The sequence below is a fragment of the Macrobrachium nipponense genome, chromosome 32 (genome assembly GCF_015104395.2).
Source record: "Macrobrachium nipponense isolate FS-2020 chromosome 32, ASM1510439v2, whole genome shotgun sequence".
Lineage (NCBI taxonomy): Eukaryota > Metazoa > Arthropoda > Malacostraca > Decapoda > Palaemonidae > Macrobrachium > Macrobrachium nipponense.
Window position 1 is genome coordinate 12204053 of NC_061094.1, and position 20867 is coordinate 12224919.

Genomic DNA, 20867 nt, shown 5'->3' on the forward strand with positions numbered 1-20867 from the left:
TTGTTGACGAAGTCGGTTGCGTTGATACATCCCGATGATCGTGTAACATGACCAGGTTGGACTGTCAGGCATTCGTCCTTCGGGACTGAATCGCCTTTTTGCTCCGCGCTCCTTTCTCTTGGCACCAGAAAGCTCGAGTTAGGAGTTGCTCATGAGCCGATTCGTTGCTGGCGACGTCGGGTTGCGTTGATACACCCCCCAAGGTTTGCTTAGCTTTGAATCGCCCAGACAGTCCAGACACTCATCCTTTAGGGAAAGAATAGTGCTTGATAGTCTTCAGGGTGCAGCCTTGCTGTCCGCAATTCGTCTGACTGGTCACCAGGTCGGTCACCTGACTTTAGTACAGACGGACTGACTATGCAGCTTACTCCTTGTCCTGTGCTACCGCAGTTTGGTGGCATTATGGTAGGAGACTTTGAGTTGTTAGTATCTTAGACCTTTGGTTGAGTTTTGACTGCCTATGATATATATTTCTTCGTTTGTTTTCTCCATTCTGTCCGAAGGGGAAATTGTATTCGATTCCCTCCTCCTTTTCAATGTGGTTAATCGGGCTAGATAAATTATATTAAGGTAATGTTTATTAATATGGAATTTTATTCTAAAATTAATATTAATAATACTTACCTGTTATAAGTTTATCTAGTCCCACCCATCCTACCCCACGATCTGCCTATCACAACTGATTTGAGGGAAGGTTTTTGTCTGTCAACGACAGTGTTGCCAACTGGCGGACAGAATAGGAGGTAACAGGGTTGCCAAAGTGGTAAATTTTGGTGCGGTTTTTGGGGATTTAGGGCTAGATAAATTATACAGGTAAGTATTATTAATATTAATTTTAGAATAAAAATTCCATGTTTCTTAGGATGGTGTGGTTCTATGCCCTCCATCACCTGCCCTCTTGTTATTCCACATCGTCCTGACTCTCTGAGTCTTGTTTAATGTGTTAGCTGAAAGATAATTTTGATAAACACATCTTCCCACCATATTTGACTCCTGCTGCCATCAGCATCTAGTAGTGAAATTGATAGCACTGATAGGACTAATTATATAGGTATCGACAGTGTTATTAATAATACGTAATGTGTCTGCAGTCGGTTGTGCTTATTTTGATGTGGACTCAGTTGAATGTTAAAACAGTTTCTTCTGCTACTTCTCATTCTAAATCCTTGTCTGCTATTCCTCTCTTTTTCTAGTTCTACCATGGTTACTGTATCTTCTGGTGTTTCCAAGCTAGATGTTATTTTAGTTACTTTGCTTTTTAAGGATGTGTTGTATGAGAATGCTCTCAAATCGGTTGAATCGCTTATAGAATATGGATTAGACGGGGGTGTCAGTTGTCGCTCCTTTTCTCCCTCCTCCCTACCTTTCCAATTTTCTTTGTCACCTGATGGCGCTTCATTTTCTTTTGCTCAGCTGACTTGTGTTGACTCAGGTGAGTCACTTCGAATGTTTCCTTTTCATCGAGTGGCTGATTCATTACTGGTTGTTAGCTGATATTGCCTGCTGTTGCCCCAGCTCCTCCTTGGGTGAAAAGAGTTTGAATCCGAGGAATCTCCTTTGGTGTTGTCATTTGCTGGAGCATTGTACTTTGCTTTATCCTTATTTAGTGGAGGAAAGAGGCCATGTAGAGACTATCTTTGAGTATTTTGGTGCCTAGTAAGTATTAGAAGAACCCAAGTATTCCCTTTCAATTAGAGCACATTTCCTAAGTTTTCTCATACCATGGCTCACAAAGCTTCAGTGTGACAGCTTTTGTCTTCCTGCTCTTTTTTTTCTTTTAAGTTGCTGAATACTGCCTCTTATAGTACAGGTTCTTTACTGATGCACAAACCATCTTTTGTTAAAGATTTGGTTTTCATTGCCTGTATTGTTTCTTTTGAGAGACACTCTTGAGACTGGCAGAGTTCTTTGGATATGCTGAGGTGAGGTTTGATGTCCAAGTCTCTGTTTAGATTGTTGGATTTTTATCTGTACTGAATCTTTGTTCAGTATGATCGCCTCTTCCCTGCACTAGCTGAGAGAGTGTGTGGCACCAGCTTATAGAGTTTGTATATTCCCCGCACTCAATCAGGTCAAGCCTTGGAGAAGGAGCTTTCGGCTCTCTTGGAGAAGGATGCCATAGATCGAGCTCCTCCTCCTCCTGGGTTGTACTCATGGGTGTTGTAGTTCTAAAGGCCTCGGGTGCCTGGCGCCCCATCATAGATCTTTCGGTCTTGAACAAGTTCATTCTAAAGTCTAAGTTCCGAATGGAGACTGTTCAGACTGTTCTTTTATCCGTCAGGATGGAGGACCAGATGATTTCCATCGATCTGCAGGATGCTTATCTGCAAATCCCCATCCATCCGAAGAGCAGACCTTACATTTGGTTTTTTACACGGACTAGGAGTTTTTCCAGTTCAAGACCCTTTGTTTCGGCCTCACCACTGCTCCACAGGTCTTTTCTCGGGTGATGGCTCTTGTTTCGGCTATTCTGCATCAGTTAAATGTAAGGATGCTTCAGTATCTGGACGATTGGTTAGTCCAGGCCTAATCTCTAGAGAAATGTCTCTGGTCGAGGGATAGTTCTGTCTTTTTGTGTCGAGTTGGGCATTCATATCAACTTCGACAAGTCTAGTCTAATCCCTTGCCAGATCATGACTTATCTGTGGATTGTTTATTTTGAATTCCCAGATTTTGAGGGCTTCTCCCACTCCAAAATGGATAGACAAGCTTCTAAGTCTGGTCGAAGAATTTTTGTCCTCCATAATGCAGCCAGTTTTCTCTTTGGAGGACTCTCCTGGGCCAGTTGTCATCCCTCATCCAACTGGTTCCCTGATGTCGTCTCAGAATGAGGTCCCTTCAGTCGACACTTCGCCAGTCGTGGGATTTCGTGTCCGAAGACACGATAGTCGCCTCCTCTCCACAATGTCGGAAGGATCTCCGTTGGTGGATGCAAGTTCACCGTCTCAAGTCAGGGACATCTCTTCTTTCAGTTCCGCTGGACCTAATGTTTTGGTCAGACGCCTCGGATCAAGGTTGGGGCGCGCACCTGGGCTCTGAAGCCGCTTCGGGCCTTTTGTCAGAGGAAGAGAGGATCATGTCAATAAATTGGAAGGAACTAAGGGCAGTGTACTTAGTCCTTCTTTCATTTCAGGATCAACTGTTGGAGTCGGTTGTCGCGATCTTCGTCGACAACACCACAGCAGTCTCGTACTTAAGAAACCAAGGTGGCACACAGTCGGGCCTTCTCACTCAAGAAGCGCGATTAATCCTGTGTTGGGCAGAAGACGGGGATTACGTTGGTCCCTCAGTTTATCCTGGGCCATCACAATGTCTTAGCAGATGCCTTGTCGAAACCGAACGAAGTTCAAGGGTCGGAATGGGTCAATTGTCCTGCTGTATTCTGTAGTGTAAAGAGGAAAGTGTGATTGAGGGTGAGTTTGGTAGCCAGATAGATTAAGTTTATGTGGGGGGGATTTGGTGCTTGCTTTTAAGCTTGTTATCCTGCCACAACATGGTACTAGGGATTGAGGGGGGAGAAGTGATTCTTCTGTTTTCTCTATCTCCTTGCCTTGTACTATTTAAAAAATGTAATTTTGTTGAATGAGGTTGTGATTAATGTTGTGCACTGGAAATGCAATTTGGCTCCAAGTTGCTCACTAAAATATAGTCACATCTCAAATGGTAGAGCCCTTAGTCCGGTAGTAGTAGTCTTTTCCCGAAAGAGCAATTTTGTCTAGCTGCACTACTAGACAATAATCCAGGCAGCCATTCGTTCTTTTCTAATGTTTGAATGCAGACTTGCCTGTTGCCACCGAGATATAAGCTATCTTTAACAGTAGGTAAATATCCAAATAATGAATTTTACTATTATGAAAATTTATATATTTTATTTATGCATAGTGTTCATTGCAAGTTGGTTAGGAAAGAGATGTAGTTATTCTTGAAAGAAATGTCAGTGCCATATTTGATTGTGATAATCATTAAGTTTTCTAATAAGTTGTATATTTTAGGCTGTGTATTACGTCGGACTGGGATTATGGATTGCCATTCTAGACCTTCTCACTGGCCACCATCGATCACTTGACAGTGTATTCAAGTATCAGGTATGGGATCAGATGATCTTTTCTGCTGTTTTAGAGATATTTTTCTGTCAGTGAGTCAACTTTCATCTTCAGGCACGGAGCTCTGTTATAACAATTATTCTACACAATTTCAGTACTTTTTAAAATTTGACTTACTTGAATTGGATGCTCAGGAATTTGTATGAAATTGGCTACTGGTTGACAAATTTCCACCATGCAGTATACATACTACTATAAATTTCTGATTTATGTACTATACCTAAGGAAAAAAAAACCCTGCTTTCTTCACAGGATTGTGCTGACGTAAGCTGAAATTATTGGAATGTACTGCGTGAAATATATGGTTAACTATATTTCACTGTTATATATTACAGCTTTATGAGAACATATGTGTCATTTATCATGATCGTAAGCTTTTTATCACAAATTTCAATCACCACATTCAGTGAATAAACACAACTCTTAGTACAGTATCTGATGCTTTGTTACCATGGTATTGTGGTGCTTTATTTTTTTAGGAATTAAGGGGGGAGGTAAATTGTACAACCAATACTAAACTAGATTTATTTGCTACTAATTTTATTTACAAAATTTTACAGTCAGCGCATTCCTGTTGACAATACCTAACTAAACAAATTGACAATCAGTATTCATTCCCTGTCATTTAGTTTATGATGATCATCATCATACTTACACTAACTAAACAATAATTTCCCTATAAATTTTTACTTAAAACGTCTTTATGAATATGAATAGGTCATCACAAATATTAACAATGAACATCAAGCCCAGGGTAGCTAGTATTCAGTTACTTTATTTTCTTTGGATATGCAAAAACAACTAATTGTTTTCAGACAGTTGTCAATTTTATATAGGAATTTATGAGCATCACTACATGCTTTTCACCTCCTTTGAAGCCTTGTCTACCATACAAAAGATTGAAAATACTGCCGACACCAGACCTACACACAGTTTACCAAGAGTCTAACGAATCTCTTATGGTTACTTACAATACCTGTTCACTTTCTATTTTATTTTCTAAATTCACTTTTGAGACAGTGCACCCAAACATTACGTACATCAAGGTAAAAGTAATCCCCCCAATCACAGAAGAACTTCAGTGAGATGGAGTTACCATTAGTATCAAGTGAATGTGTGAACAGGGACTGCTAAATAAAAAAAATTATATCCATTGTAAAATTTTACTGTAATTTACATTACAAATTTCATATTTCATATGTTCAACCTAGAACAGCCAACATATGGCCACCACAATTCACGTATGTTGCAAATGGTAGGTGTGTGTATAGACATGGACTTTCAGATTTTTCATTTACTTACAGGAGCTCCAGATCAAAGAGGTTCATGGCCGTGCCGTCATGGCAGCATTCATCCTTAATGCTTTGACAGGGTATGTAGTGATTATGTAAACTGCATGTGATCATTTGCATTTAGAGGCAGTGTTAATGCAGTGCCAATTTTTAAAAAGGGAATTTTAAAGAGCTTTTTTTTGTTTGTTACTGCCAATGCTATAGGCAGTCCCGATTATCGGCAGTCTCAGTTAATGTCGATCCAGGTTTTATGGCACTTGTCTAGTGCTGTAAAATCGCAACTTATGGCGCCATAACAGGCCAGAGTTTTAGTTATCAGCACCATAAGGTGCCGATAATAGAGTTATGGCAGCATACATACCATAACAGAGGCTCCATTAACCGGTTGTTCGGTGCCATTGACCAACTTGGTGCCATAAATTGCCGAGTTTCAGTTAATGGCAGTTTTCGCTTATCAGCGCGCCGCCAAGAACAGAACCTCAGCCGATAACCAGGGACTGCCTGTACTTAATGTTTTTTTGTCAGTAATGTAAGATAATACCAGCTTTCTGCTTTTTCTATATACTATTTTTTTATCAAGGAAAATATTTACCATGAAAAATACACCACCTTTACCTAGTCACAGTAGCTCTTGTGTACAGCTTTCTTTTCAAGATTGCCCTTAAAAGATCCCTAGATGTCATGAATATTCCTAAATTGATGAAATTGCTGTTTCCCCAGTTTTAATGTAAATGTTCCTTTGTTCATACACGGAACAAACCCTCGGTCATGAATCTGGACACATATCATTGTGTTTCAACCCAGACGGCTGAGTTTTTAGATATCCGATTGTTTCTAGTCTCTCACGGGCTTGGGCCCCCTTTCTTTAGAACTCGTTCTTCTAGGAAGGGTGGTCAGGTGGGGTTAACTCCCAGCCAGTCTACTTGGACCTGTGATCTCAGAGACAATGTTACGGTGTCGAAATATCCTGGTTAAAGGTCGACACAATGTTACGGCCATCTGAGAGAGGTCCGCTTCAGGTTCGGATATGAAATAATAAAAAAAAAAATTTAAATTTATCAACACCAACAGTTTCGAAACTGGTGGATACGAATATAGAAAGAAAAAACAATAAAACACAACCAAAGGTTTTATTTACAAACTACTAACAAAGGTAAATGCAGAATGGTATCTCCTATTTACATAAACAGACAGAATCTTACACTGCATGAACTGGGGAAACAGTGAGGTAATTTGAATACTTGTTGATCATTTGGCACTTCGAAGAGGTGGCTTCATAAAAGTAGAGCGGCAATTGCAGATGTCCTCTTGACTCCTTATTGCAGAAAACTAGTATATTCGTAAGGCAGGAACTCTCCCCTCTCTCCGAAGTCTGCTCAATGTAGAGACAACTCGGCCCGTCCACACCGGAAGACGACTAGACCAATATCCAACCAACTCTCGAACAACTCTTCTTTTGATTGATACTTCGTCGGTTCCTTTTTCTCATATCTCCGGAAGATCTCTGCTGCTGCTGATCTCTCACTGATAATCTGATCTGTGGCTCTGTGACTAACTGGTGATCTCTCTCTTTTACGATCTCTTCCTTCTACGATCACTCTCTATATCTTCTCCTTCCTGCTGCTACTTCCTCCGTCGTATTTATACGGCATCCTTGGGGGCGGAGCCTACGGCGAGCGTCACAGACTCCCGAGGTTTCTAGACATTCTTAGATGATCTAGACGAGGTATTGCATCAGAAATCGCGGCGTTTCTCACGTCCCGACGAGATCCACAACACTCCTGCTGATTCTAGAACCTCATGATACAGGTACCTCCAACACATTGCGCTAACGCCTCCTTGCTGCCATCACACGCCCCCCTAAAAGAGAAAAAAATGAAAGCAATTGATTTATTTTTTTTTTTCTAAAGAGAAGCAAAAGTTAAACAGCGGGAGAAAACAATTCTGCATAAAGCTTTAATACAGTAATACGCACATTCCCCACTCACACACTCACTCGTGCGATTTATCAGAAAACGGCTATTAGGCTACTCATCTGAGAAATCTCCTAAAGAGGCTATCAGCTAATACATTATCCTTCTCTCCTTACTTCTTCCGTTTTCTGAACTCTGCTTAAAACTTATAAATACTAAAATACTCTTGTGTTTTTTTCTCAAAACTAATCTCACTCAGTAACACTGTTACACTGGCGGAGGCCATGGCACGGGCGTTGTTTATAATTCTGAAGCAAAATTACGTTTACTGACTTTGCTCTACTCTTACCCACATTAATTCTATGATATATATTTTTTCCCATCTTCTCTAAAACTGAAAAAGGACCTTCATATTTATAAGGTAAAGATGGACTTTCTCTCGAGACTGGTACTAAAAGTTTATCTCTTACACACAAACTTCTCTCTTTGGCTCTAAGATAAGGTTCCTCTTTAGTTTCCCCTTGACTTCCGTTCGGGTTTTCTTTCGCTAAATGCCAAGCGCTTTCCGTTCTCCTCCACTAGATGCCAAACATCTCTTAAATTTTTTTTATAATAATCAGATTAGTTTTATGCAGTCATCTCTACCCTTACTTCTAGACAAAGTTCCAAAACATATTTATAATTACCATCATCAAAAGGATTCGCCTACTGAGGAATATTACACAACGGAACTCTGGGAATTACTTGAATCGGTTTCCCTGCAATTTGATATTCAGGACAGCTTAAAACATACATCATTTTTCATCTTAGGCCAAAAGTAGCCCTACTAATACACTTGAAAGTTTTATTTACTCCCCAAATGTCCTTGCTTATCATATGCTAACTTCAAAACTAAATTTCACGAGCTTCCTAGAAACTACAAATTTTTTCCTGTGATTCCCCGCCCCTTTCACTACCTGGCTTAGGACAAACATACAACAAAAACTTCGTTCCTTTACACAAAAAGTTTCGTTACACACATCGAGATCATCATCCAGCTCACACTCAAAAATTCGGGTTAGTGTCTCATCCTCTTTCTGCAACTTGACTAGCTCATCCTTATCCAAAACGTTAGAGCTTAATTCATCACCGTAACTAGTACTAGATACTGGTACATTTACTACGTTACTCTCGACAGCTACGCCTTCCCCTTGGGCTCTCACTGTCAACGATAGAGTTAGGTCTCTCAGCCACTTTCATGCCAAGATCAACCTCGCTACCTCTGTCACACACTCGTTCGAATCCACGAACTCACTACGTTCGAATCCCGAACGTCCACACTTTCGAATCCACGAACTTACACTCGTTCGAATCCACGAACAAATTATGACCGTAGTCTACGACTGTATCTAAACCCGACCTAGTTACTACCATTTCAGGCACTGGAATATTCCTCACACAGGATTCACATTCTTGGATAAAGTTAAGTCATTACCGACAATAATGTCACGCCTTCAACAACGGGCAACTGTCCACAACGGCAAGTTTCACTTCTCTTGCACTACCTGACTTTCTAAATTCAACTTCAACAAAGGACAAAGAACACAAGTGTTATGAAATCCACCTAACATAACTTTCTCTTCCTTATTGATTTCTGCCCTGTTTCGGCACACACACTTTCCGAATCAGTGAGATAGCAGCCCCTGTGTCTCGAAGCAAGACTACTTCTCTCTAATCTACTCCTCCAAGAGAGGAAACTACACCTTCCGACAGAAATTCGCCAAAAAAAACTTCCTAGTTTCTCTCCATCACATCATCCTACTTGACGAAAGGTTAACTAGCGATACTGGGTGGTTCTTACCGTCCTTCCTTTCTACTCACAATTCCTCGCTAAATGCCCTTTCCCATTACATCGGAAACAAGTTAATTCTGAGCCACTAGATGCCATTCTACTCTTACAAACCTTAGACATATGACCAGGTTTTCCGCATGTATAACAGGAATAGTCACTTTTACTCGCATTGCTATTACTAGGACTGAAACCTTTACTGCTTTGTATTCTACCAGACGAAGGATCATTTCGTTTCTTACTAACACTCAAATTATGAGTTAGACTATATTCGTCAGCTAGCCTAGTTGCTCCTGCAAAAGATACTTCTCGCCTATCCTGTATATAAAGTTTAATCTCAGGGGGCATGTTATCTTTGAAGTTTTCTAACAACACTAAGTTCTTCAAAACTATCAATCCTCAACCTTAGCAGAAGTTAACCAATCAAAAAAAACAGCCTTTCTAACTTCTTACCGTATTCTACATACGTAATATTTTCATCCTTTCTCAAATTTCATTACCAACATCTCTCTCTCTCGCTGCATTTTCCTCTCAGCTGCTCTTTCCTCTCTCTCAGCCGCTCTCTCATCTCTCTCATACTTTTCTCTTTCTTTCTTCTCACATACTCACGGAGATCATTCCCCTCTAGACCTAGGAGCTTACCTGACTCAATAAACTCTTTCACCATCTCACTCATCCTGATTCTTTCTATATCTCCCTTTTTCAAACTGTTAGTGTTGATAGCCTAGGCAAGGCCGCCACAAATGTTACGGACCTGTGATCTCAGAGACAATGTTACGGTGTCGAAATATCCTGGTTAAAGGTCGACACAATGTTACGGCCTCTGAGAGAGGTCCGCTTCAGGTTCAATATGAAATAAAAAAAAATTTATCAAACACCAACAGTTGAAACTGGGATACGAATAGAAAGAAACACTAACCACAACAAAGGTTTATTTACAAGCTTACTAACAAGGTAAATGCAGAATGGTATCTCCTATTTACATAAACAGACAGAATCTTACACTGCATGAACTGGGGGAAACAGTGAGGTAATTTGAATACTTGCTGATCAGTTTGGCACTTCGAAGAGGTGGCTTCATAAAAGTAGAGCGTCAATTGCAGACGTCCTCTTGACTCCGTATTGCAGAAACTAGTATATTCGTAAGGCAGGAACTCTCCCCTTTTCTTCTCCGAAGTCTGCTCAATGTAGAGACAACTCAGCCGTCCACACCGGAAGACGACTAGCCACCAATATCCAACCCCAACTCTCGAACAACTCTTCTTTGATTGATACTTCGTCGGTTCCTTTTTTCTCGTATCTCACGGAAGATCTCTGCTGCTGCTGATCTCTCACTGATAATCTGATCTGTGGCTCTGTGACTAACTGGTGATCTCTCTCTTTTACGATCTCTTCCTTCTACGATCACTCTCTATATCTTCTTCCTGCTGCTACTTCCTCCGTCGTATTTATGCGGCATCCTGGGGGCGGAGCCTACGGCGAGCGTCACAGACTCCGAGGTTTCTAGACATTCTTAGATGAATCTAGACGAGGTATTGCATCAGAAATCGCGGCGTTTCTCACGTCCCGACGAGATCCACAACACTCCTGCTGATTCTAGAACCATCATGATACAGGTACCGTCCAACACATTGCGCTAACGCATCCTTGCTGCTGAACTTCTCGAAAATGCGTTCTCCTTTCCTTTTAACTCCCTTTGCTTTGAAGCAATTACCATCACACTGACCCCAACACAGTCCATCGCATATCTGGGGATTCAGATGGATTCAGTGGCTTTTCGAGCGTTTTCGTCCCAGGAACGACAGCAGCAAGGCTTAGAGAAAGTTTCAGCCTTCCTGGGGAAGGAAACTTGCTTGGTGAGGGATTGGATGAGTCCTGCTGGGGACCATTTCCTCGCTGAAAAGTTTGTCTCCCTGGGGAGACTACACCTCAGACCTCTCCAATTTTTCCTAGCAGAGGAATGGAAGGTCAAGCAGGATCTAGAAGCAACCTTAATGATCTCCAAGTCTGTAAAGAGCCATTTAAGATGGTGGCTCAATCCAAACAAGTTTCTAGAGGGTTTGTCCCTAAAACTTCAGAGCCCCAACCTAGTGTGTTTTTTCCGACGAGTCCACTTCGGGCTGGGGAGCAACACTAGGAGGGAAGAAGTGTCAGGCGCCTGGAGGGGGGAACAGGTATCCTGGCACATAAATCTGAAAGAACTAGCAGCGATTTTCCTAGCGCTCCAGTTCTTCGAAGAGAAGGTTGAACACCAAGTAGTCCAGGTCAACTCGGACAACACCACAGCCCTGGCCTATTTAAGAAAACAGGGAGGTACACACTCCCGACCCCTTTTTTGCCTAGCAAAAGAGATCTGTTGTGGGGGCGAGCGAGGCAGATAACGATCCTTACGAGTTCATCTCAGGGGTCCAGAATGTCCGAGCAGACTTCTCAGTCGACAGGATCAGCTCCTGCTGACAGAATGGACTCTGCACCAGGAGGTTTGTCGCGAACTGTGGAAAATATGGGGACGTCCTCTAGTAGACCTATTTGCGACATCGAGGACGAAGAGGCTTCCTCTTTATTGCTCCCCTGTTCTAGATCCAGGAGCAGTAGCTATAGACGCCCTTCTCTGGGACTGGACAGGCTTGGATCTGTATGCCTTCCCCCCGTTCAAGATCATGGGGGAGGTCATCAGGAAGTTTGCGGCATCAGGAGGGGACGAGGTTGACTTTAATAGCCCCCACTTTGGCCTGGCCTGCGAGATTGGTTCACGGAGGTCATGTCCTTCCTTGTAGACTTCCCAAGGACACTGCCCTGGAGGAAGATCTTACTCAAAACAGCCCCACTTCGAGAGGTATCACAAAAACCTCTACCGCTCTGTGTCTGACTGCCATTCAGACTATCGAAACAAAAGTTGGCCAGAGCGAGAGGTTTTCTAAATCAGTGTCAAAGCGATCGCCAACGCAAGGAGGGCTGTCATCGCGTGCAGTATACCAGTCGAAGTGGGCTTCCTTCAGGGGTTGGTGTAGGGAAGGGACAAATTTCCTCTACCACGACCTCTGTGAGCCAGATAGCTGACTTCCTTCTGTACCTAAGGAATGTTCAGAGGTTAGCAGTCCCAACTATTAAGGGATATAGAAGCATGTTGTCAGCAGTCTTTTGGCACAGAGGCCTGGATCTTGCTGACAACAGGGATCTTCAAGATCTCTTAAGATCGTTTGAAAACCACAAAGATAGTTCAGGCTAGGCTTCCTTCCTGGAACTTAGATGTGTTTTAAGACATCTGATGTCAAGTCCGTTCGAGCCTCTCCACGCAGCGTCTCTTAGAAACTTGACTAGAAAGGCTCTTTTCCTAAATGCTCTGGCGACGGCAAAGAGAGTTAGCGAAATTCAAGCCATCAGTGAACGTGGGCTTCAAAGGAGATAATGCTGTCTGCTCTTTGATTCCTCCCACATTCTTGGCAAAGAACGAGAACCCGTCAACCCTTGGCCCAAGAGCTTTGAAATCAAGGGAATGACGGACTTAGTTGGTCGAGAACCAGAAAGAGTCCTGTGTCCTCAGGGCTCTCAAATTTTATTTACAAAAATCGAAGGAAGTAAGAGGTCCTTCGGGTAATTTATGGTGTTCAGTGAAGAGACCAGATTTACCTATATCTGAAATGCTCTGGCTTTTTCCTAAGGGACATATTAAGGAAGCTCATTCATCTTGCAACGAAGAGTGATTTGAGCCCTCCTGCGAGTGAACGCTCATGAAGTTAGAGCTGTTTGCAACCTCGCTAGCCTTCCAAAAGAACATGGCACTCAAGGACATTATTGATGCCACCTTTTGGAGGAGCAACTCAGTATTCGCCTCACATTATTTGAGAGATGTGAGGAACGACGTGCGAGAACTGCTGTTCTCTAGGGCCATACATTTCTGCAGACACAGTTTTGGGGGCTGGAAGTAGCTCTTATCCTATCCTCTAGAGAATGGTTAGTATAGTTTTTTATTTTGCGTTTTTTGGTTGTTGACTAGATCCTCGAGGAGGTCTTCCAATAGTTTAGTTTAACTTAAAGTTGGTTTTGCTTAGTCGGTCAGGTGGTGGTTTTTTGCTTCATTGCCCTCATATGTATGGTCATAGGGTCTAGTCATATTGTGGTCACGCGTCCGTTGACAGATCATCTAGAGTGCACCAAGCATTACAGTCTCTACTCGCTGGCAACTCTAATAAAGCAGAAGCAGGCTTGGGTGACAGTAATCACGAAGTCAGCTATGCTAACAGGTAAGGAACCAAGATGTCTATCATCTACATAGATTTGTTTCCTAAAATCCTATTCTGTCTCTTCCCACCCTCCAAAGGTGGATTCAGCTACAGTGAACCCTCGTTATCGCTGGTAGATAGGTTCCAAACCCGGCCGCGATAGCTGAAAATCCGCGAAGTAGGGACACCATATTTACATATTTATTTAACCTGTATATTCAGACTTTTAAAACCCTCCCTTTACGTAGTACTGTTACAACCACCCTTTAATGTACAGAACACTTAATGCATGTACTACAGTACCCTAAACTAAAACAGGCACAAATATTAAAATGTTAGAATATTAAAGTATAAAAAAAATAAAGATTGTTACTGTATTCACACGAAAGAAGTTGAAGAAAAACTTGAATGATGATGGCGATGAATTTGCTGCACAGTAGAAATGATTATGATGAAGCTGATGATGTCTTCTACTGTGCAGCCAATGATAGTATTTTACGTCTCTTCAGACGGAGGTGTCTTTTCCTGGGACACCTCTTCAACTTCTTCCTGGGACACTTCTTCAATTTCTTCCGAAGGAGGAACTGGCTCTTTTTGCGAGCTGGAAGAAAACATTGTGATCGGAAGTTGCTGCCGCTGCTTCTTTTTTCGCTCGAAGAGCATCCTGTAGGGAGTCATGTCTTCATCGATTTTGTTGCAGAATTGCAGAGAACGAACCATATCCTCGTTCCCACTCTTGCGACAATTCTTTCAACTCCTTCGCAAGGTTGCAGAGCTTGGCAAGCCGTTCTAATGTTAAGCCCGTTTCTTCGACAATTTCTTGGGTCTCTCTGTGTTCACTGTCTTCGTCACTGGCCGATTTTCGTCAAGTCTTCGAGGTCTGCGTCAGTTAGCGGCTGGGAATGGCAGTCCAATAACTCGTCGACGTCTTCAGTCGTCATGTCGCCAAACCCGTCACCTCCAATTATCGCAGCCAACTGCACAGATTTCCGTACTGCAGAGTGTTGAATCTCAGCAGGCGTAAATCCCTTGTCATCGTAAACAATCTGGGGCCACACTTCTTCCAGCTCGCATTACAGTAGCCGGTTCATTCTTTCAGTGCCTTCTGGATGTTCTGCAGGCACGTGGCTATTGTGTACTGCCGCCAGTACGCCTTCAAATTGAATGTTTCATCCTCATCATCTTAGGCAGCATCCACACACGCAACGAGTCCGCCAAGGTATTCTTCGTGTAGAGGGCCTTGAACGCCCTGATAACCCCCTGGTCCATCGGGTTGAATTAATGACGTTGTGTTGGGTGGCAGGAACTCAACCTAAATGCCTCATGCGACAGATCAGGTTGCGTGTCCCACCAGCGTTATCCGTAAGGAGGAAGGATCTTAAATGGCAAGCCCTTCTCTAAGAGATATTTACTGACTTGTGGGATAAAACACTGGTGGAACCAGTTGGAGGTCAGCATCTTCGTAATCCATGCTTTTGAATTATGCATCCAGTACACGGGAAGGAGATTCTTATTTTTATTTTTCAAAGCGCAAGGGTTTTTCGATTTGTAAATAAGCCCTGGCTTTAGCAAAAATCCAGCAGCATTGCCACACATCACAAGGGTAACACGATCTTTGAATGCTTTAAAGCCAGAGGCTTTGCTTCTTCTTTGAACAGGAAAGTTCGCGACGGCATTCTCTTCCAAAACAAAACAAGCGGTTCATCCATATAAAACACTTGTTTGGGCTTGTATCCACCTTCAGTGATAATATTCTTAAATGTCCCATTCGTGTAAGTTTCAGCAGCGGTAGTGTCAGCGGAAGCAGCCTTGCCATGCAGGGAAACGCTTTTTCAGGCCGAAGCGTTTCTGAAATTTCGCAAACCATCCTTTGCTGGCGGAAAAACGTTGTTTCTGAGGCTGGGAATCAGTGGATGTCCCTGCTTGAGGTTCATCTAGTACATCATCTTCGTCTTCAGCATGGTCGCCATCGTCGTCTTGAGGTTCCTTTGCCGCAAAATTCTCATACAAACTCAAAGCCTTGGTTCGGATGGTGTTTCGTATCCAAGGCTAGTTCTTCTTCCATGCAGTCGGCAATCCAGATTGCTAAAGCACCTTTCCATACGGACGATCGTTTTATTACGAGCAGTAACAACTCGCTTCGCTGACCTGCTAAAGGTGATGGCAGCCGTCTTTCTAATGTTCGCCTCGTCCTTCTTAATGTAGCGAACGGTGGATTCGTTCACTCCAAAATGGCGGGCTGCGGCCGCGTAACTTCTGCCTTCTTTCAACATATCGAGAAGTGTCACCTTCTCAGCAATCGTCATCATTTTTCGGTGGCGTTTAGGCTTACTACCAGCCTTAGCAGAAGCAGAACGCTTGGGAGCCATTGCAGGGGTTACGTAAACAGAAAGTTCAACAAAAAGTTCAACTTCAAACAGTCACGCACAGCACAGGTTAAAGTTACACAGTAACGTAGCAGCATCTACCGGGCGAGAGAGCGGCAAACAAAGTGGCCGCGAGAAGATGCTACTGGTCGGAGACAAGCCAAGCTGCTGCGGATCGGAGAAGCGGTCAAAACACCAATCACAGGCTAGATTACAAAACTTGGGAGCTGATTCGTCATCTATCAGCATTTGGAACCATGACAGTCCGTCTTACATGCTACATAGTAGTTACAAATTCAAATATGTACAAGGTACTATAGATGCTTTATGTACGCTATTTTACGCTTGTTTTGTTGTAAGATACGTACGCTTATTCGAGATGTGATTTTTGCAACAAACAATATTATTGGATGCAGTACTACGTATACATACAAAAGATTCATTGGAAAGATGCACATCCATTACATTTGTAGTAGTAGCCATCAGCAGCCTTACACCATTCAAATATGACAAAGTCAGACTGCATCTGATTTGCGTTTTATGTTCGATTTAATTTTACTACGTATACTGAATTATCGTATGATCACATTCTCTTTTCGTGTTTTATTCTTTCTGTACTGAATTATATGAATCATATGTAATGCAATGAACCATCAGTAAGAGCAGATATTACTAATTATTAATGGAAATTAACTAAATATTTGGGGTCTTCATATATCGCGGCTATTTCGAAATTTTCAGAAAATCGGCGATATATTTCTTTTTTAATATACAGTGGGGCCGCGTTATTCACGGATCAGCATTCACGGATCAGAATCAACGGTTCAGTTAATCACGGGTTTTTCCTTGGACCACTTCTCAGTCTATATATTGCTGGTATGAATCACAGCATCCGGCTTGTCAGTGGTAGGCTAAGCCTCGTCCGGTTCCGATAACCAACAAATGCATGAACAGATTCACATTATGATATTAAACTGACAATAAAGGTAATAAAACATTCTACCTTATATATTATTGGCATATCTCATAAATATATAGCCTATTCAATGGAATAATTCCACGTCATTGACATCAACTTGTAGTTGAGCGGCCAGCAGAAATGTAAACATTGAGTTATACTTCACAGCACCTTTGTCATTCTTAACCTTTTAGAAATGTTAATAGTAGTAGTTTAATTACAGTAGTAATAACATTTAGGAGAACATAAATTTTCAATTCGAACTTCATTATTGTTTTGGTATACGTTATCAAATTCTCTGAACACTGCAGTCATACAAACGATAATTGTCATAGATTATCGTATGTTGTTTGCAATCGGCGACAAAGCGTCAAACGTAATAATAAAACCATTTTTTACCTTATATATTATTGTCTATATTCATAATAAAATGCAAATCTTATATATTATTGGCATATCTTCATAATAAAAAGCCTCTTCAAGGAATAATTCCTTGGGGAATCCATTTTTCAAAAGACAAAAATACACTTTACATGTTTACAGTATATACAATGAACAATGATACTTTATTTTGATGTGATTTACATTAATATTACAGTATGGGTACTCTAAGCAGTACAGTAACTATTTTTTTATCATAAATGTATATTCATTCACGAAAAAAATACATATAACACCGTGACGTCACCGTTCTACAAAATACTGATGTATTTTTACGTAAGTATCCTCTAAACTCTGTCATAAATCACTTCACTTCACTTTTTGTGAAGCCCAAATGCTACGTATATCGGGAAAATTAACGAAATCACGAATTTTATCTTAGAGCAAGATTCGCTAATTACTGATTTCTTCTTCTTTTCATGACTAATTGCATTTTTAGAATAAAACTCATTCACAAATTTTCAAATACTATGAATGTAAATAGCAAAATCTCTCTCTCTCTCTCTCTCTCTCTCTCTCTCTCTCCTCTCTCTCTCTCTCTCTCTCTCTCTCTCTCTCTCTCTCTCTCTATCACTTACACTTACAGAAAAAAAAACTATAATATTGATCTATTATTATCGAAATAAAAGAACAAGATGGTCCCGAAAGAATAAAAAATGTTGCCATATTTTTATACTTTCTGTGATTTACGAAACTGTGCTTCAATACAACTTTTATAGTTGACTCAATGATTATCACATATTATAACAGTATACAAGAGAATATCTTATCACTATCTATGTTTCATTTATCTTATCATAAAATATTTATTAAAAATTTCATTGTTATTCTAGAGCTAAGATAGTCCTAGTCCCAAGCGGCTCTCTCAAGCTATTTTCGTCCTAAGCTGCTATCTCAAGCTATTCAAGTAACTCTCGTCACAAGCTGCTCTCTCTCTCTCTCTATCTCTCTCTCTCTCTCTCTCTTCTCTCGTCTCGCTCTCTCTCTCTTCTCTCAGAAAAAAAACTATAATACTGATCTATTATTATCGTAAGAAGAACAAGATGGGTCCCAGAAAGAATAAAAATGTTGCCATATTTTTATACTTTCAGTGATTTACGAAACTGTGCTTCAATACAACTTTTATAGTTGACTCAATTATTATCTCATATTATAACAGTATGCAAGAGAATATCTTATCACTATCCATGTTTCATTTATTTTTATCATCATAAAATATTTAAAATAAAAATTTCATTGTTATTCTAGAGCTAAGATAGTCTAGTCCCAAGCTGCTCTCTCAAGCTATTCTCGTCCTAAGCTGCTATCTCAAGCTATTCAAGTTACTCTCGTCACAAGTGCTCTCTCTCTCTCTCTCTCTCTCTCTCTCTCTCTCTCTCTCTCTCTCTCTCTCTCTCTCTCTCAATGAAATATGAATTACTGTATAATAATATCATAAACTATTATGTATAAATTTAATAATAATAATAATTCCAATAAAAATTAGTTTCGTTTAGCACTAAATTGTTTTCCAAAATAATTCTTTCGGTAATAACGTCATCTGAGTTCTAAACGTAAACAAAAAGACAAAACTAGATTTTTATTGCTGTATTTTGCTGTTTATACATTAATATTATAGTTGGGTGCTGTAATCATTACAGTAATTCATGTTTTTTATCATAAATATTTTCATTCACATACTATGTACTTTTAGTTTGGTGCAGCAGCCAAATCATGAAATAAAGGAATTGTTAGGTAATTATAATTTTGTTTGCTGATCTGATGCAGGGGAAGTTGAAGATAGGAAAGAATAACTTTGAAACTGTCTTGAATTTAGTTTAAGGTGATAGTTGAAGAAAAATATTTTTGGTGCTTGAACTAAAGTAGGCAGTTATAAACATTGAAATCGTGGTCTTGGGTGGGTTAATTATTATTTAAAGTAGGCGGTTTAAAGCAATTTTCAGGGGGTGGGGGGTACCCAGGATAAACGGGTATTTACTTATCACGGGGGTTCTGGGGCCCTATACCCCCGTGATTAACGAGGCCCTACTGTATACATACGTAAATGAAAAAAGTCCGCGAAGTAGTTGAATCCGCGAGGTCGAACGCGAAGTAGCGAGGGCTCACTGTATATATATATCTTGACAGGTAAGTTTCATGAACAAAATGATTATTGTTTTTTTTTTTTATAATACAATTAAGTTTGTTCATACGTACCTGGCAGATATACTGTATATAATTAAGTGCCCACCCACCTCCCCTCAGGAGACAGTGGCACTAGAAAATATGAATGAAAAGGGAATGGTTCCTGATATCCGCCTCCCAGCGGCGGGAATGGGTACTACCACCTGGCCGCCCACTACGTGTGCCGCGAGTTTTGAAACTTCTGTCGGACTTCAGAGAATACAGCTATATATATCTGCCAGGTAAGTATGAACAAACTTAATTGTATTATAACAATATCATTTTTAATTGTTAAAGGGTTACTGACATTTGGAATGTAGGAGTGAGTCTGACTATCAAGCGTGGCAAAAATTATATTTGTAAAGCAAGCGGTTTATGATATACAAAAATTTCTCAAGATTTGTTTATGTCAATTAGAGGGCTGATAATAATACTGCTAAATTATTCCAAAATGTGCTGATTTTCTGTTCTGTTATGTAATAATAGATATTTTTGCAGGTCGCTTGGGTTATGGAAGATAGTTCAGCGTACAAAACAGTGCCTCGATTTTACCGTGACTGCACATTTTCTACATTTAATAGGATGCTGGCTTTACAATGGGCATCTTCCATCACAACCTTCTGTATGGTTGTTGAATCTGGTGACGATCACTTTGATGTGTGTTCTTGGAGAATATCTTTGCATGAGAACTGAAATGCAGAATATTCCAGTCATGAGTTCTAAAGTCGACCTATAAAATTGATTCACAGATTGCTGTACAGGGAACTGCAGTCCTGCAGGTCTCTCCATTGTTTTATAGGTGTTTCATTGTCATCACATTGTGTACAAAGTGTCTCCATGTCTTTTTCATTCAGTTTGTCGAGTGCATATAAGTAGGTCAGGTTAATGTGTATTTTGGATGTGAGTAATGTAGTATTTGTATAATGTTGGGGTTACCAGCCACAGACCTTAAGGTGTTGAATTCTGAATTTTGAAACTGTAGTGTACTCCTTACGTTGTTATCATAATGGATGTTTAGTGTAACTGATTTAGATTAGTTTCATCACAACCCATATAAATTATATATTTCCCCACATTTGGACTCAGAATACCCTCAGTCATTTATTTTTCTAAAATACATAACTGCAGCAGTGTGTGCCCCATCTGGAACTGCAGGTATAGATGTACTATTAGTTCTTTGCCTCAAAATTCATAAGTCATCAACATTTTTTAACAACATGAGTTTAATCATTTATTCATCTTGCACTAACTTTCTTCATTCTTTCATGGTAACAGCCAACTTTTGAATACTGTAGGAACAATTATTTATTTAACTGAGAAGTATGCCTCTTTGCATCAATGATATTAAAATTATTTTGATTGCTTATAAGGTTTGGTAAATATTTCAAATTTTTCAAGATTTTTTATTCCAGTTTAATTTTGTGACTTAATTGTTTTTCCATCAAAAACATTAGACCACAATTGATGCATCAAAGTAATCATTGATATAGGCTCTTGATGTAGTGTACAGTATACTATTATGATAGGCTATAAAATAACTTACATATATTTTCTCTTGAAAGTAAAATAAATGAAAAAAG

At 40.4% G+C, this 20867-nt stretch overlaps 1 protein-coding gene across 4 annotated transcripts in view; it reads left to right on the top strand.

Moving 5' to 3' along the window:
- Positions 1-20645, top strand: part of LOC135207220 (protein SYS1 homolog) — a 54454-nt gene extending 33809 nt beyond the window's left edge. For 2 of the 4 annotated variants that reach the window (XM_064238836.1, XM_064238838.1), the window contains exons 3-5: positions 3993-4085; positions 5408-5475; positions 19786-20644. In XM_064238836.1, coding sequence (XP_064094906.1) covers positions 3993-4085; positions 5408-5475; positions 19786-20023 — 399 coding nt within the window. In that variant the 3' untranslated portion in view covers positions 20024-20644. Of the gene's footprint in view, positions 1-3992; positions 4086-5407; positions 5476-19785 lie in introns of all 4 variants that reach the window. The other 2 variants (XM_064238835.1, XM_064238839.1) reach the window with 2 other exon arrangements.
- The last annotated feature ends 222 nt before the right edge of the window (positions 20646-20867 follow it).